The 18,173-nt window shown below is 36.8% G+C and overlaps 1 protein-coding gene across 2 annotated transcripts in view; it reads left to right on the top strand.

The window, feature by feature from the left end:
- Positions 1-18,173, top strand: part of LOC123312176 (probable ubiquitin carboxyl-terminal hydrolase FAF-X) — a 108,919-nt gene that overhangs the window by 14,821 nt on the left and 75,925 nt on the right. For both annotated transcript variants that reach the window (XM_044896439.1, XM_044896438.1), the window contains exons 5-6: positions 5,453-6,273; positions 15,693-16,605. In XM_044896439.1, the coding sequence (XP_044752374.1) occupies positions 5,453-6,273; positions 15,693-16,605 (1,734 nt within the window). The remainder of the gene's footprint in view (positions 1-5,452; positions 6,274-15,692; positions 16,606-18,173) is intronic.

Below are 18,173 nucleotides of genomic sequence, written 5' to 3'. Positions count from 1 at the left end.
TTTTATTCCAGAGTTGATTAAGAAATAGTCGGTTGTAGAGCCATTATGCTGTATTCTAACGGTGTTGTTGGTATGAAGGCTTTTACACACTAAGAATTTTTCGTGTACTCCAAGGCGTCCCATGATTTTCCATAGCTCTCTCGGATTCACCGAGTCGAAGGCCTTACTCAAATCGATGTAGGCTGTATAGAAGATCCTTGATTGTTGTTCACGGGCCTTCTCCTGCAGCTGTCGCAGTGTAAAAGTAAAAATGTACCTCGGTTTGGTTGAAAGCCGCACTGGGATTCAGGTAAAAGTTTTTCTAAGAGTGGAATCAGACGATTAGCCATAATCTTCTAGAGAATTTGACCGGCTACGCTTAGCAACGATATGCCCCTGTAATTGTTGTAATTTGACGTATTGCCTTTGTTCCTCTATATGTTGATAACTAAAGCGTCTCTGAGGTCTTGCGGCACATCTCCTTGTTCCCAGATCTTGCGGAATAGTGTTAGGAGACTATTGACAATGTCCTCATCCAGGGCTTTGAATATCTCCGCTGAAACGCCCTCTAGACCTGGGGACTTATTATTCATATATTTTCATCTCCCTTATGATTTCCGACATTTAGATTTCGTCATTAAGCGATGTCATCGGACAATACGCGGGGAGCCGGTCTGAATTGGATGAATCCGAGTCGATATTTTGATTCAAGATCTTGCTTGGAACGTAAACAGTTCTAACAGCTTAAAAAAAACGCCTGTAATCATGGTTATCGGCGAAGTTTGTATTTCCCTAGCTTTTTCTCTACACCAGCTGTCCTTGATTTTCTTTACTTCTTGATGCACCTCTAGTTTTATATTTATAAGACTGTTTTGGGCTGCAACATCGCCAGGCTTGTTCATTGCTGTTCTCATTGCTTTGTATTTTGCCTCCAAAAGGGGTGCGATATGAGTTTCGCTGTCGGCGAACCAGTCTGAGAATTTTCGGGGTTGTGTGCCCAGTATTTCTTTGGCTGTATTTGAAATGGAAGATTTGAAGCGGAGCCAATGACTCTCAAGGTCGTCGTTATAATCCGGTGGTGTTAGACTATCTTTCACGGCAGCTGTCAATATTTCTGTTGTAGAAGGGTTTTGAAGTTTGGAGATTTGAAGGCGCTCTCTAACGGCCGTTTTCAATAAACCTTTCTATCCATCATTTCACTTACTGACGACTGGTAACCATTGGTAACCCTTCTAAAATATATCTACTGATAGATCATAGAAACGAAATTAGATGGTTTTGCTATCTTCAGTAAGTGAAACAATGGATAGATAGGTTTATTGAAAACGGCCGTTAGTAACTTTTGCTTGCGTTGGTATTTTGGGAGATCTTCATTCTCGAGATTAACTGCCTACGATCAGTCCAGCATTCCAGATCTGTTCTGGGTATAGTGACCAACACCTCTTTGAGATCTTTTCATCTCACTATTACATAGTCGAGAGTATGCCAATGCTTTGAGCGCGGGTGGTAGCAGGTCCCCCTTGAATTGGGTCCCGTATTAAAATAGGTGCTCGTTATACACAGATTGTGTATAACGTGCCAGCAGACGTTTTCCGTTCGAATTGATGCTGTCTGTGCCGTGTTTCCCTATTAATCCTGTCCACAGTTCTGAGTCTTGACATCTACCCACTCTGGCGTTGAAGTCTCCAAGGAGAATAATTCGTTCCCGTTTTGGGATTTTACTTAATGTAGCAACGAGTGTTTCGTAGATAGTGTCCCTTAAGTTGTCAGATGACTTCAAAGTGGGTGCGTATACTGCAATGATGTTCACAAACGTGTCATTTGATGCAGGAAAGCGTAGGGTCATTATACGTTCTGAAATGCCAACTGGATTTTCGGTTAGTTTGGGGCCAGGTCGTTTCATTAGAAACGACCTGCTATTAAGCAGAACCTACGCCATGTTGTCTTATTTCGCCTTCCGGCAAGCCCCTCCAGAAAAAAATATACGCTTGTTCTACCAAGCTACCTTCGACCAGAAAGCGTGTCTCGCTTTAGGCAAATATTGCAGTGGATGTTCGTTGCAGTTCCTTATCGATTAGGACGGTACGCCTCTCAGGTCGGTCGGTCTTGGGGTTATCTAACAAAGTTCGGACATTCCATGCTGCAAAAGCTATGTGCTTTTCTTTGGTGGTTGTACAATTCACTCGCTCAGGCACCCTCCCCCGGGATCCGAAAGGTAGGGTATTTTACCTCCGGATACAAATTTTATCCTGTTCTACTGATCCATCTTTTTGTAGGTGCTGCGTTATAAGGTGTTTAAAAGCTGCACTGGCAACGCTGTCAGTGCAACTTTGGTTGCGGTTTCGACTAAATTATTTTGTGGAACAGGTATCCTGAGACGACAAGGTCTAAGACGTAACTTAAGCAATGCAGAGAGCCATTTCCTGCTTAAGCTAATGTTTAGGCTAGGTAATTGTGGGAAACAGAGTTATACCGCTCATATTCGGTCGGCAGATCCTCGTTCGTAAGAACAGGGTGAACCGCGAGTAGGTGAGGTTGGCATTTGAGGGGAGAGGCTATAAAACGCATCCTTCCCCCTTACACCCCAGTTGATGAATTATTCAATATTAAACAGGATCACACCATATTTAATTCGCCCCACTTATTTTTAAGTGAGCTTTCTCATCGGTAACGAGCTACCAGTTTTTTCCTTGTGATCGGCACCAGCCTCGGCCACGAATTCATAGTAGAGTCGAAGCGTAGTAGGAACTGATTCAGAGAGTGGTCCACAAAAAATGTAAAAAATGTTGTGATATATTGGATATCATTATTCGCAGTATGTTCAATCGACCGATTCTTTCAATATTCATTCGAAAAACATTTTTCTAGAATTCCAGGTCAAATGAGTTTTGACAACAGAAACCTCAGTGAGATTGTTGATGGATTCTCTAGTTTCTTTAGAGGTGTTTATTCCAGTTCTGACGTTGTTCCAGGTGATGCGCCCAAGCTGAACTTGCCTTCTACTTCTTTCAAAAAAATAGATGAGAATGAAATATCTAGAGCTATTGGAAGTTTGAAAAATAAGATGATCTCTTGTGTGGATTTTTTTAAAAAGAATTGTGCCCAATTTTTAGTCAGACCCCTGAAATTCATATTTGAATTGTCTGCATCGACTAGAAGGTTTCCTGGAAGAAGAATAAATAAAGTATGTCCTGTCCACAAATATGGTTCACGGTCTGTTGAAAATTACAGGCCTATATCTACATTCGAGTAATTTTTCCAAGATTTTCGAGATTGTTCTATACAATAGAATTATCGGTTCTGTGAAATCCTTTATAAGATCTTTGAGTTGTGTTGATAAAGCAAAGGAAGAAATATCATAAAAGATTTAAATGGACTGGAGTGTGGCTGATAACGAACCGATTAATAGCCGAATGTGACAATCTCAGCTCGCAACTATGATAGTTTTGTGAATAATATGTATAGTTGTGCACTTGATAATCCGAAATGTTTCTGGTGAATATGTTCGCGGAATATTTATCTGGAGTTTGTATCGAGGAGCACATTATTCCTGAAGACTTTGTATTTCCTGAATGTTTGGACATAAATTACCTTTTTTGTCGAGTGTGATGGTTGATCTGATACGAAATCTTTGAGACAAGTATTCTATAGGACCTGATTCTGTTCCCCGGGCTTATTAAAGATATGTGTTTGCTCTTTAACCTCGCCTCTCACTAACTTATTCAATGCCTCACTTAAATCAGGTACATTTCCCTCAGTTTGGAAGAATAGTTTTATTGTATCAATATTCAAAAAGGGTGACGAGCATAATATGGAGTACTATGTGGATCTATGCATTGTGATTCTTTTACACTCCGAAAATTTTGTGATGGATGAACAGCATGGGTTCACGGAGGAAAAATCGACGATTACCAACTTGCTGCTTCACCTTGATAATATTCCTTCAGCTATGGATAACGTCAATAAGTTGATGCGGTTTATACTGACTTACTGAAGGCCTTCGACCGGATTGATCATACACTTTTATTGTATAAGTTAAGTAGAATGGGAGTTGGTGGTGAATTTTTGAGCTGGTTGTGCAGTTTTATAAGGTTTAGGATGCAGGCAATGAAGTTGAAAAAGTCTGACATCATTTTTTATCCCTGTCAGATCTGGTATCTCATCTTGGGGCCCACCCGGTCATTTTTTTTTTGAAAATTATTTGAATGCCTTTTTTTTTAATAGTAGGTTTTTGTTCTTACTGGTGACTTAAAATTTTACGTATAATCTCATGACATCATGACGTTGAGTTATCAGGAGAGACATGAAACGACGTGATCTGGTGTGAGACTAATCGTATGCTTTTGAATATCAGCAAATGCTCAGTAATCTCGTTTTATCGTTCGAGGCGACCACCGTCTGATACCTACCTACTATGTTGATGACTATATTTTGAAAAGAACAAGATAACCTTGTTATCCGACTTGATTAGTGATACAACCTTCAACTCTGATCTGAGCGATATCATGGGTAAAGCAATGAAAATGTCGGGTTTCATTATTAGAAATTTCAAAATGTTTTCTGAAGCTACATTAAAAGTTTTGTTCAGCTGTTATGTGAGGAGTGTTGTTGAATGCATCTATTGTTTGTTCTACTGATCGTGTGATGATTTCTAGAGCGCTTGAAAGAGTTCAGAATAGATTTTTGCATTTTATAGCCTTTAGACGTGGTAATAATATCATTTATTACGTCTCAGTTTGAATCTGACTGCTTTGGAATCTAGAAGACTCATGCATGATCTAATTTTCTTTTTCAAGACATACACATTATCTTACTGTTTCAAGATCAAGTTCAAAGTATAGAAAAAACTCTTATATGGTTAGATGTCCCACTTTTGTTAACAACATTGGTGTAAATTCAGATTTTTTTAGTTGTAGTCTTACGGCCGTTTTCAATAAACCTATACATCCATCGTTTCACTTACTGACGATTGGTAACCATTCTAAAATATATCTACAGCTAGATCATAGAAACGAAATCAGATGGTTTTGCTATCTTCAGTAAATGAAACAATGGATAGATAGGCTTATTGAAAACGGCCGTTAGTCAGTGTAAGAGAAAAACGAGATAAGTGAACTTCTGAATTGATTTGTGTTCATACTCTTCTGTTGTTTGCCATTTGCTGGGAAAGTTATAAATGTTTTTCAGTTTATTCAAGTGTTACAGGTTGATTTGTGTTTTATTGGTTTCTTTTCTTTTGTTTGCTTCCTCATATTTCATTTGTAAATGCGGATGATCCCGTAAAAAAAATTGCCTATGTAAAAGCAACTAAATAAATAAATATGCGAGGATTCTTCAAAACAACTGTATACAGGCAAATACGTCTTAACATTGAACGGCTTTTTCTTATAAGGAATTGCTTGAATATCTAGTTTTTGTCTTAAAAATTTCTCTCTATCATCAGATGCATTTAATTCTTATTTGTTATTTACAGAAATGGATAAATGAAAACCATGTTCTAGAAATTGTTCTTAGAGACTCGCTACATCAACCACAATATGTAGAGAAGTTGGAGAAAATTTTACGATTTGTTATAAAAGAAAAGGCCTTGTCTCTATCAGATTTGAATGCTGTATGGGCAGCACAAGCTGGTAAACACGAAGCCATCGTTAAAAATGTGCATGATCTGCTAGCAAAGCTAGCTTGGGATTTCAGCCCTGAGCAGTTGGATCACATATTTGAATGTTTTCAAACTAGCTGGACATCAGCGTCTAAAAAACAAAGGGAAAGACTCTTAGAACTCATAAGAAGATTGGCTGAGGATGATAAAGATGGGGTGATGGCACACAAAGTCCTCACTTTGTTCTGGAATCTAGCTCACGCAGAAGATGTGCCTACAGAGATAATGGATCAGGCACTCACAGCTCATGTGAAAATCTTAGATTACAGTTGTGCTCAAGAAAGGGATATACAGAAAACTGTGTGGCTAGATAAATGTGTAGATGAACTGAAACGAGGAGATAAATGGGTTCTTCCTGCTTTGAAACAAATTAGAGAGATCTGTATTTTATATGAACAAAGCACAAATGGTGGACACAGTCAACGAAGTCATCATATTTTTTACAGACAGGAGGTTATAGAAAGGCTTCAGAATCAGCATTCATTGGTCATTTTAGTTACCAATAGTTTAACTAGTTACATGGATCGTCTCAGAAATTTGCACAAGACAAATCCTGAATTGACCAGTGAAACATATACACCCGATGGGCGATATTCTCATACTTTGCAGGTTCAGGAACGCCTCAATTTTTTAAGGTATGTTTATGAAATTTTTATTGTGGATCTTTCATGTATTTAATTTTCATATTGCTACCCTATTTTGCTCATTTCAAGTAAGCCTCAGCGTTTTCAAATGCCACATTAAAACACACGTGTTTTAATGTTGTCATGGTTACTCATCATCACAAACATCATGAAATCTAACTTCAATCATCAACTTTTAATTATTAGTCTGTCAAAATTACCTTGAAATGTTGAATGAAATACAAATACTTGAAATACTTCATTCAAATATTCAACAATCTAATCTAAATTTTTAAAATATGAAAGAAAGATACAGTTTGTATTGTTTCAAAGGAAATGCTGTTCAAACTAATATTAACATTTTCGAATGTCAGTGAAGCAGCACTTCCACTCACAGCACTACCAATAATGTGCGAAACATTTTTCTTATTACTTACATTCTCTTCAAAATATGCAATTTTCAAGGGACATAACCCAAAAGTATTTATACCAACCACTTGATTGGTGCACTTCCCCTTATCATACCGTAAGAAAACTCGGTCTGTACTCAAATTTTAGGGGCGCAATGATAAATATTGCTCAACCAAATGCACATATCTAATCCCATCACTATCGCTAACAGTAAAATGTTTAGCTTTTACTCTCTTAGATGGTCGAATAGTAACAATTTTTCTTCTTCCTTGATATCATGTAAGCGTAAGTCACATCATTTACATCTTCTGCAAGGACCAAAAATGCCGCAAATGGCTACCACTTTCAAAAATAAATACGCTATGTCCGGTGCATCTAAGAAAAATTTTCCCAAGTCGTCTTCTTGGAATATATTTTCTTGACTACGTCATTTTTGATAATTGCCTTCATGAATGCGTAAACTTTCACAAATGATTTTATGTCAACTCCTTTGTGTATTCTCAACATTCAATATACATTGCAATTTTGAATGAAGAGCCCACATTGTTGATGTCTTGTAGTGCTCTGACATTTTTTGAAAGTAAGCAAGTAAAATTCATTCATCTATATCAGTCAAGTTGTGCTTTTCCATCCATTCAATGAACTTACCGAATTTTTTTATATGCAAGTTCTGATTTTTGGTGTATTCCTCTTTACTGTTCAAATAATCAATATCGCAACTCATTTTGAAACGAAGCATAACCAAGAACAACTGTGATGACAATGGTGAAAACAATAAATTAATCTTATGTGACAGATGGCAAATTATGTTTCTCATTGTCTTGACAACGGAATGTATAGAATTATAACTTCACGATCTCAACTATTTAATTATTAGTTCTTATTTACATCTTTTGTAATTTTTAAATCAATATCTATATTTTCAAATTCGAACAATAAAAAAAAGATAGTGTGAAGTATTATTCGTGGTCTTTAAAACACTTGTTCTACGACGGTAAATCCGAAGTACTCGAAAAATCGCGCGTGTTTTTGAGACCTCAATATCCACTTATACTTTAATATACTATTTTCGAGCAGCCTCTGCTTACATACAACCCTCCGAGGTCCGGTTGATCATTTCAGGATTCAGCCGAAATTTAAGTCGATCCTAGATTAACCCTAATAATTGTAGAGAACTGTCAAAATTAATCTAGGATTAACTTAAATAATAAGAATTAAATCAGATAAATACCACCCGCCGATATGAATATCGGTGTTAGATCTGAATGAGCTATCCAATTTGCCATCATCAGGGCTCAGGGCCACCCAATGGGTCGTGTTCGGAATCAACGTCGAACGTTGCCCAACGCGCTCTTTAACGGCACTTAACGGTCCGAGAACCAATAGAACAACCGTTTCAGACGTCGGACGCACACCGGGCGATGATTCTGAATCATGGAGTACGCTCCACCGAAGAAAAGCAGATGCTGATAATGGTTGTTTGACCTCGTCAAAGAGAGAGAGATAGACTTTATTAAACATTATTTCATACAGTATTTACAAAAAAATGTTTTTTTTTATGTTATAAAAACACCAATGATAGTTTCTAAATATATATGTATACCTATCTTTTTGGGACAATGGTACAGAACCTTGTGATATTACGGAGTATTAACATGTTTTACATTGTGATAGAATACTGTGATTGTGATTACTTTCGCAGGGAAATAAAAGTAAAAAAACCCTGCTCTTGGTTTTACAATTTCTTTAGAATTGTGTTTTCATAATTTAATTATACACTTTCAATTAATGAAAGAACTCGGATACTGCTCATATCTTTTGAAAAAGATTGGAGGATGTTCGTAAGGGAGAACATGCTTTTCATTTCGATTCTTATTTGTGGATCGAGTTATAGTTATCCGACTGACGGGATCGCTCACATAACATGATTTTTCATAAAATTTGGAAACTAATTTATCCATGTGTTCCTTAATGGTCACAATTCCAGATTAATCGCGGAGAGTGGCTATTCTTGTATATCTGTTTTCATTCAAGATCATTCTCAATATTCGGTTCTGGAATTTCTGCAAGGGACTTAAGGGTATTGGTTTTAAGTGACACCAAGCAGGTGCAGCATATGCCATAATTGGTCGAATTAACGAAGTATGAATGATTTTTTATTTTTTGGTTCCAACTGTTTTTGTACTATAGAGAATGTAGATATTTCTTTCGCCGCGTAGGCTTTTCCCAGTGAGTTTTCGATGTGTTTGTGAAAATTCAGTCGGGAATCAAGTTCCATTCCTAGATATTTAGTTTTTTATACTCATTGCGGAATGTGGCATTTTGTGTTCTTCCTTTTCTTGATTTTTTTTTCTCCTGTTGTTTTCGACGTTCCTCCCAGGGATTTACCTTCGGTGATGCTGGTACGTGTTTCTTTGGAGTTTCTTGTACATTTTTGTTGGCTGTTCTCAGTTTCCAAAATTTTCAGATATGTTTCGCATGCCATTCGCAGGGTGATTTCCATCATAATTTGCGAATTTTGCTGGTGTTTCTCTCGTTTTGTGCAGTTCATTGTTAGATGACCTTCTGCACATTTCAAGCACTTGTATGGGCTGTAGCAATTCGAGGATGCAACCAGGATTGGCATCTTCTACACAGGGTGATTTTTTTGTTTGAGTAGTGCCTTTCCCATGTCACTACAGTGAAGTTGGTGTTGTTGTCAGGAAACTTAGTTTGGTTTTCTGATCTGTGATAACCAAGTAGGATGGGTTTTTTGTTCCTTTCATTTGGTAAATATTTTTAGTGTTTATTTTGTATTCTGTCAGTTCCTCTTTCAGTTTTTCTGTGTACAGGGATATTATAGTGATTATTATTACCTATTTTCATGTCAATTGAGGCAATTTCCAATATCTTCTCAATTGAAAGTTTAACAGTATCTTTCCTTTCTTGATATTGAATACCTTTTTTTAAATAAATGGCACTTCCTCCATGTTTGTATTCGCTACGACAGGAGGCACTAGTTATTTGAAAACCTCTGATGATATGGTTCTGAAGTTGTTCAAAACTTTTTCAATGTTCAGTTACACATATTGCTTTCAAGTTATCCAAAGTTTGTGTCATGTCTTCTATGTTATCGATTACATTGGTTATAGACTGAACATTTTGGTGAAGAACAGAAATAAGAGTAATAAGACCCGTGTATTCAGTTGAATTGAGAGGCGACAGCTCCTCTACCCTCTTGTACCGGGTTTTTGAAATAAGTTCCTAAAGGAAATTCCCTCACTAAGACCCCTTCAGGCCAGATTTCAGGGCTGCAGATTGATTTAAACAACTCATCTGTTTGTACCGCAACACTGAAAGCTGAATTGCTGCCTTGTGTATTCTGCTTTTTTACTTCTATTTCCACAGATAACAGAATCATATAGATACGACACTTCCCTAATATGGTGAAAAACGCTGTTTGCCGCCGCCATCTACACGGTGCGATTTGAACTACGAATTACAGAGACCCAACTTATCGATACAAAAAATCGAATTTAGCGCGAAATTCAAATAACCGCTTTGGCGCAAATTCGAATTATTTTATTTGTTGATTTTATGCCGTGATCACACGGAAGCAACTTATGTTGCAAATCGGTCTTCTACCTGATTGGTGAGATCGCCATAAAACTCGACATTTACGCCTATATCACCAATAAGGCTATTGAAGACTGGTTTGCTACATAAGTTGCCTCCGTGAGCTCACGACCTAAAATGAAAAATTATATCGGAAATACTTTTTCAATAATAGCAGATGTATGTGAATGTTTGATACAGATTTATACAACTCCTCCATCCACTCAAAACCTTAAAAATCCAATGTTCATTAAAATCACAAGCATTGAGATAAGTTTGTAAGACATTAGAAAAATGAATGTTTATTCAATACAGTACATTTCTGTTTACATACCCCTTATTGAAATGGTAATTATATTTCAACTCCTCACATCTATTTGAGTCAACTTAATACAATAACTTATATCTTTTATCTTTGGGTTTGTGAAAACAAACTAATTTTCGAATAGGTAAATCAGCTAAAATGAGCATCACATACATAATACCTGTTGTATATCTGCTCAACAGATAAATCTTGGTAATATTTTGGCTTGATGATTTCAACCCACTTTTTAAAAGGAGCTGTCTTAGTTTTGGAAACCGATGTCTCTTACGAACAACATCCTCACATCCAAATACACAATAAGTTTTCAATACCATTTTTTGGAAGATATCTTGAACTGTCCCAAGACGTGTTCTTTTACTAATCACTCGATTTCTCTGAAGAAATTCTTCTTTCGAAGGTGAGATTTTCAGCTGATCTTTTGATAATTTTCCGCCCAATAAAAATATATTCGAATTTGTACATATCCATTGAAGACAACAGTGACATTGATATTTGACAAATTAATTTCATTTTTATTTATGATTCTGTTATCTGTTATTCTGTTATTAGAACATAAATATCTATGTTCCAAGGGTTTAAACGATCAACAGAGTCATCTTATCGATGCGATTAGAACTAAATATGCGATTTGGAGTGGGGGTAAGAGAGTGTCACGACCCTGTCTATTTCCTCATTTTGACTCATTTCTCCAAGGTAATCTTTTATTTGCTCTTCAGTAATGTCGTTGCCTTGAATCCTGCCGACATAGATCCATTTTCGTTTAGCAGCTCCTTTTATTATGTAATTTGTCGTTTTTTTAAGTCTGTGCATATTACTTCACTTTGAGGTTTGGTTTTATTTTTATTGCGTAAAATCGTTGTCCATTCCCCATCCTGTGCTGACGTTTGTTTGCTGTTTAGACTGATTTGACATTCTATGTTCACATAACCTTTTTGACTTTTTGACTTATCTGCTGCATTGGTTCTGGGAGACGGTAGTTCCAAAATACCCTCTGCAGATTTTTTTGGCATATGACATTTCATTATCTTTCGCAGCTCTTCTGTCTTGACTTTTGTCTTTATATTGTCTGTGATTTAACTTTGATTGAGTTATCAGTATTTTTTTCATCTACACTATGATTTTTCAGAAGGGCGTTATTTTCCACCGGTATTTAATTTTTTCTCGGGATTCCTTGAGTAATTCTCTGTGGTATGTTAACTCAATATTCAAAATATCATTTCCTTTTCGAAGTTCGCTAATTTGAACAGTTATTATTCATAATTTGACAAGGGAATTATGATGCCGCGAAGTATAGACTATAGACTTCTTCAAAAAACCTATGTCCGTATTAAGGTTGTAACGAGAGGGTAGTTTTCAAACCTACCCCCTCATTTTAGAATAATTATTTTAGTTTATATTTTTAAATAATTTTGTTTTGAATTAATTTTCAGAAAAATATTTTCAATTTCCAATTCAAGATTCCGACATCGTTCGGAATTGTAAACATACCGCACCGTTTTTATTCCGTTTTTATTTCCTAAAAATGATGTCGGACCGTATAAAACATCCCGAATTGGAAGATAACCGAGTTTTTTTTGTTCGCTAGCACAGATAAGTCGAAATTAAAACGTCTTCGTCGACGCAAATTTACCGAATTTCGACTGTCGGGCACATCTGATTTCCGCACCCCCCTGTGGGTATAAAATCAGATGTCCCCCCGCAGTTCACTCACTTCCAAATTAATTGCCGTCTGGAATTCCGAGTGACTATCCGCCGTGATCATTTGCTGTCAATTTGATTTTTTGGGCCTCTTGAGAATTGCTTATTTTTTTGTTTTACTTTGGGGAATTTTAGAATACGCGTTAGTTTTTTTTCTTTTTTTTTTATTATTATTGCCGTTGTGAGTGAACTACCCATTAGAACCAGAGGTAAGACGACACTCCGTTATCTTTTTTTATATAATATTGGAACTTCAGTTTCCGTCTGCATCCCTCTTATACCCGAGTATGAGTTCCACCCCTACTGTCATTAACGTACCCTGCTGGTGTGGATACCCGGGGGGTACCGAAGGCACTTTGGGGTGGCTCACCCTTTCCTGAAATTTCCCGTCTTACCTAGTTCCACCCCTACTGTCGTTAAAGTACCCTGCTGGTGTGGATACCCGGGGGTACCGATGACACTTTGGGGTGGCGCACCCTTTCCTCAGGTCCCGTCTTTTAACACGTTCCTGTGTTCACCCCTACGGTTAGGGAGGCATTCTGCTGGTGTGGATACCCGGGGAGTGCCGAACGAGCCTAAGGGTGAGCCGTCGTAATTCTGTGCCGTCTTTCATCCCCTAACCTGGCTGAAGTCCGATATCTGTCCGTCAAGTGTACGTCTCAGGTTCTGGCTGGCGAACAAGTCCGTTAACCCCCGTATAACGTTTGAGATCGGATCCCGTGTCATTCCGTCCGTTTTGCCACGTAAAGCTCACTGATTTCGAGTCACTGTAAGAATTTTGTAATAGTGCCATTTGTGTTCCCTTGTTACGAGTCGACAAATAAAAGTTGTGTACGTTGGTTCTGACTATCATTGGGCGTCGCTAACACCCTAGACACCAGGGAACCTTGTCTCCGGCTAGTAGCTGCCAGGGTAGGTTTGCTATTCTCCCTTAAGAATAGCTGGCGCTCGAGTACACCGAGGAAAACCCGTTACAAGGTTGAAAGGAAATTGAAAAATTAGAAACCATCGTTTCTATTTCGTGGAATATTTTTCACTAAAGCCAATTTTGAGTGGTGGAGAAAATATACTTCTGGTCACGGAAAAAGAATTATATCCAACTTCTGTATGTGTGATTTGAATTTGTTGAATTTGAAAAACTTAGACTCGATTTGAAAGGCAGAATTTCCTGAATAAGTGAAAATAACATTTAAGCCCAGTTTCACAATATATGGTTAACCCAAAGTTATGCAGTGACCAGTGGTTAAATCAAAAATTCTGTTTCACAAAATGTGGTTTATCGTTTGACCTAAAGTTAACTTGTGGTTGACTTAATCCCGAAAATTTCATGAGTTAACTAAGAGTTACCTGGACATAGAATTTTCGTGGCGTTTGCTTTTCTGCATAGATAAGATATTTTGAGTTCTGTCAGAGACATAGACTTATAATAACATGGACTCCGCCTGTGAGAGAGAGGTCGGTAGGTTGAATAAGATGGAGAGTTTGTGGGCAAGCTGTCAAAAGGTTATAGAACACAAGTTTATGCGAGAATTTTCCTTGATAAATTTTCAACAAGCTTCCGAGAAGACACACAGGAATTTCAAAGCATTCCTTCGAAATGAATTTTTAAAAAAATATGTGAGTTTTATTCAAGAATAGATGTAATGAGATTAATAATCAACGTATCAACACCTTGTGGGCAATGACTGCGAAAATTGTAAAAATTTTCCATAATAAATGTTCAACAAGCTTCCGAGAAGGCAAACAGGAATTCCTTAACATTCCTTCGAAATGGAAAATATAAAAATTATGTGAGTTTCATTCAAGAATAAATATAATATGAATAATAATCAACGTATGAACACCTTGTGGGCAACGTCTGCGTCACATATTTGTTTATATCCATAATATGATTTTGACATTGCCCACACGGAATCAGTTCATCTCTTTCTTATTCGATTAGAACGCATAAGCTCTTCTCTCTTTAATGCACCCAACCTCTCGATCTACTGAAAAGTCACGTGACAGTGAGTCCATGTATTATAAGTCTATGGTCAGAGACCAGCATTTCTTCGAGATTACTGGTTAGGAAGCGTTTTACATGTATTGGGTGTTTATTGGTTATTATTTACGAACATCGTGGACGATTATGATGTGAATACTCATAGTAGTGATGAGGAAACAGTGAGGCCCAGAAGAATTTGAGCTAGGAGGAATTATTTTGAGGAATATGCCGACCTGGATTTCTTCTGTGGATTCAGAAATACAGTGGAAAGGAAGGCATTTGGAAGCGAAGAATCGCAGCTCCTTCGATGAGAATAGTATAGATGCAAGCAATGATTAAGTCCACAGTTGTTTTTTTACATAACATAACTTGTAATGAAAATGAAGGACAACCTCCTTCAAGAGGAGAAGAAGAAGCAATGAATTTATATCAAAATGTTGCCCTATAGGGGATCAAGAATTATTGTCAAATAATAGAACTACGAGTAGAAGAACTAGACTGAATCTTATTAATAGTTATTATGCAAATATGTTAAATTAGAGTGATGAAATTTGAATTTTCGAAATAGATCAGAGCATTTCAATCCAAACTCAAAAAATCAATAAAAATAGGCTTTTGAAGAATTGTTGATGAAGATACCTCATAGATAAATATAAATTATTTAAGGGACTTAAGTTATAAATTTTATTTGAATTTTTCAATGAAGTAATAATTTCTATTGGCACAGATGCTCCAACATTCGAACGGTACTCATACGCTTTATTCGTTGTTTTTTCATAACAATTTCTATATTCTAAAGCTCTTATGTCACAGAAATACGAAATGTCAGTAATAAATAACCCAAAAGTAGATCTATCGTACACGAAAAACATTACCAACGCTCAGAAAAAAAAATTAACCAATGGTCAAATAACCATCACTCATTTTTTGTTGTGAAACGAGCAGCTTTTTAAACCTTGGATTAACTGACAGGTAGTGCTTAGCAAACCACCACTGGTTACCAATGATTGTGAAACTGGGCCTGAATGTTTGACCTGAATACCAATGGGCCTTATGTAACGTAACATCGTCTGATCAATTATTTAGATTTAAAAAAATTGAAACGAAAACACTTCCGCCTACGCGTATCGTCTTATCCCATTAATGAGACAAAATCCTCGGCGTATCCATCGAATTAATTTTTAGCCGTTTCGCTTCGGGTAATGTGCACATTAACCGGCTATAGATGAAATTCCTTGACGCACATGAATATTTTATCGAACTTTAGCCGGCTAATCTTAAGTTTATGCTCACACCTGCTACATCTTCAGCCGTAACATATACCGTTATTCTCACACTGAAATTTCCAGAAACTGATAGTGTCATTAACAGTACTAGTGCAGTTTCTAATTTTTTTTATTCTTTTAGTTTTTTTTTCAGATTTCTTCTCAAGGATGGTCAATTGTGGCTGTGTTCTGATCAGGCAAAACAAATATGGCAGTGCTTAGCAGAAAAAGCTGTTTTCCAGTCTGACCGAGAAGCTTGTTTCAAATGGTTTTCTAAATTGATGGGAGATGAACCAGATTTAGATCCTGGTATCAATAAAGATTTTTTTGAGAATAACATTCTTCAATTGGATCCCACTTTGGTAACAGAAAGTGGTATTAAATGTTTTGAGAGATTTTTCAAGGCAGTTAATATGAAAGAAGGAAAACTGAAAGTTAAAAGAAGGTCACATTTAACTGAAGATTTAGATTTGATAGGTTTAGATTATTTATGGAAAATTGTTACAATTTGTGGTGAAGATATAGCATTTAAAGCAATAGAAATTCTAAAAGAAGTGAGCACTAATTTGGGCCCTAAGCTTATGAGGGCTCAAATGCAGTTTCATGAGAATTTTATAACTGAATGTTATGACAGACTGAGAGCCCATTACGATACCGTGACTGTCTTACAAGAGTCCGAAAATGATAAAAAATTTGATTCGAACCAACTACAGAATCGTATCAGAGCAGAAGCTGTCAAATTGTGTCGTGTTATCAGAGTACTTCATGAGTATTTGAGCGAGTGCGACAACGCTTTCATTGGGGACAGAAAAATATTACCTTTATACAGAGCCTACAGAGGAAAACATCTTGCCCTCATTATAAGGTTTTCTAGTCCTAATAGGCCCGTGGAAGATTTGGAATTATTTACTCATTCAAATGATACTGTTGCATCACTCAGAAAGAATATATCAAGAAGAATCAAACCAGGAATTCATTGTAAATTGGAACTATCTTTGAATGGAGAATGCTTGGATTCGACCGAGGATAAGAAGCTTCTCTCTCAAATACCTCTTAGGGATAAAATGGTAAGTCAAATGTGTCTATATACTGATATGTTTTCCATGCCTTCCTCAGAAAAATTTAAGATAAATTGGCACAATCGAGTAGCACCTAACAAAACTCAGCGCATCCGTTAATGATTTTTCCAGATTTCTGTCTTCAATCGATGAAACAATTTGCGAAACCCCAAAAAGATGATACTCGTATATCAAAAAATGTCAACGAACTGCAGTGGTATCACGATCAATTGACAATCTTTCGAGAACTTATCGATCTCTGATTCGATAAGACGTTGTCGGCAAGCTGATTACACCCGATATTTTTCGTGTCAACAAATGTTCGTACAGCGGAAACCCACCATCTGTGGTACCAAATTGTACCTATTCTACTGAAGGGCAAGGTAGGGAAAACAGGGACAAGGGTATTACTGTCGAGTCGTGTGCTTGTCGTGAGCTTGTGGTGTGCTAGAAACGATCTACTTGATGAGCAAAGCTTTCAATGGATGTCACCCCGAAGTTTGTGCGAACATCTATACCACTTATATTCCACCTATTCTGGAGTTTTCCAGTCCACCTGGTACGAGATATCGAAGCTCTTGAGAGGGTACATAGTTGGGCTATAAGGATCCCATATGTTCAGTCTAGACCCACCTATGAAGAACGACTCAAACCACTCTACCTACCATCAGTTGCAGAGCGTCGCTTGAGAGTATATCTAATAATTACATATAGAGCCACACACTAAACGCTCTACGGACTCGATCATGTTAACTCCTTTTTCTTCAATTTGAATCATCTACGTGGTCATGAATACAAGCTTCTGAAACAAAATGTCAGAACAACTACAAGACAGCAGTTTTTGCCAAATGCGTATTCAGTGTTCAACGTCTGGAACAATCTGCCGGCGGATATTGTTGGAGCTCCTTCTGTCAATGCGTTCAAATCAATATACGACAGATGTCTCTGTTTCTGTTTCTGGTGTACTTCTATTTTAATATTTTTTTTCCTTCTGAGGTTTTATAGGTTCCAAACCTCAGCTCTTATTTCATTCAATAGTAAAAAATAATAATAATGATATCCCGCAAAATATTAAGGACAAGCGTAAAAGCTTCAAATATCACCTTAGGAGTTATATTCTGAATCGTCAGAAAGATGGCAAAAGAATTACCAAGTAATGCCCGAACGGACTGGTAATTTTTTTCTTGTGTGTAAAGTTTTTATCAATTGTGGTTGAATCTGACTAGTATTTTGATATAGTTTGCAATGCATATTATAATGGTCAAGCTATGGCTTGACATCGCTGAGGTTAAAATAAAGACCTATTATTATTATTATTATATATTCACCAAATGTCCAACCATAGATTAAATTAAAATTATTAGTCTATGAGCGTAACAACCTAACTTCATTGATTTTTTTCATTCGTTTGCGTAACTACACTGGAAATAATCTGATTCAAAGTGAAGTGTAGATTACACTACACCATGAAACAGACGAAAGGACTTAATATAAGATTGTATGATGCCTAATGGTGTATTCAATTGGGTTAATTTTTTCGGGATTGCGTAAATTTCGATTTAGTTTGTTGGTGCATA

The sequence above is a fragment of the Coccinella septempunctata genome, chromosome 4 (assembly GCF_907165205.1).
Source record: "Coccinella septempunctata chromosome 4, icCocSept1.1, whole genome shotgun sequence".
Lineage (NCBI taxonomy): Eukaryota > Metazoa > Arthropoda > Insecta > Coleoptera > Coccinellidae > Coccinella > Coccinella septempunctata.
Note: the sequence above shows the minus strand (reverse complement) of the source record. Positions and strands in the feature narration are given on the sequence as shown.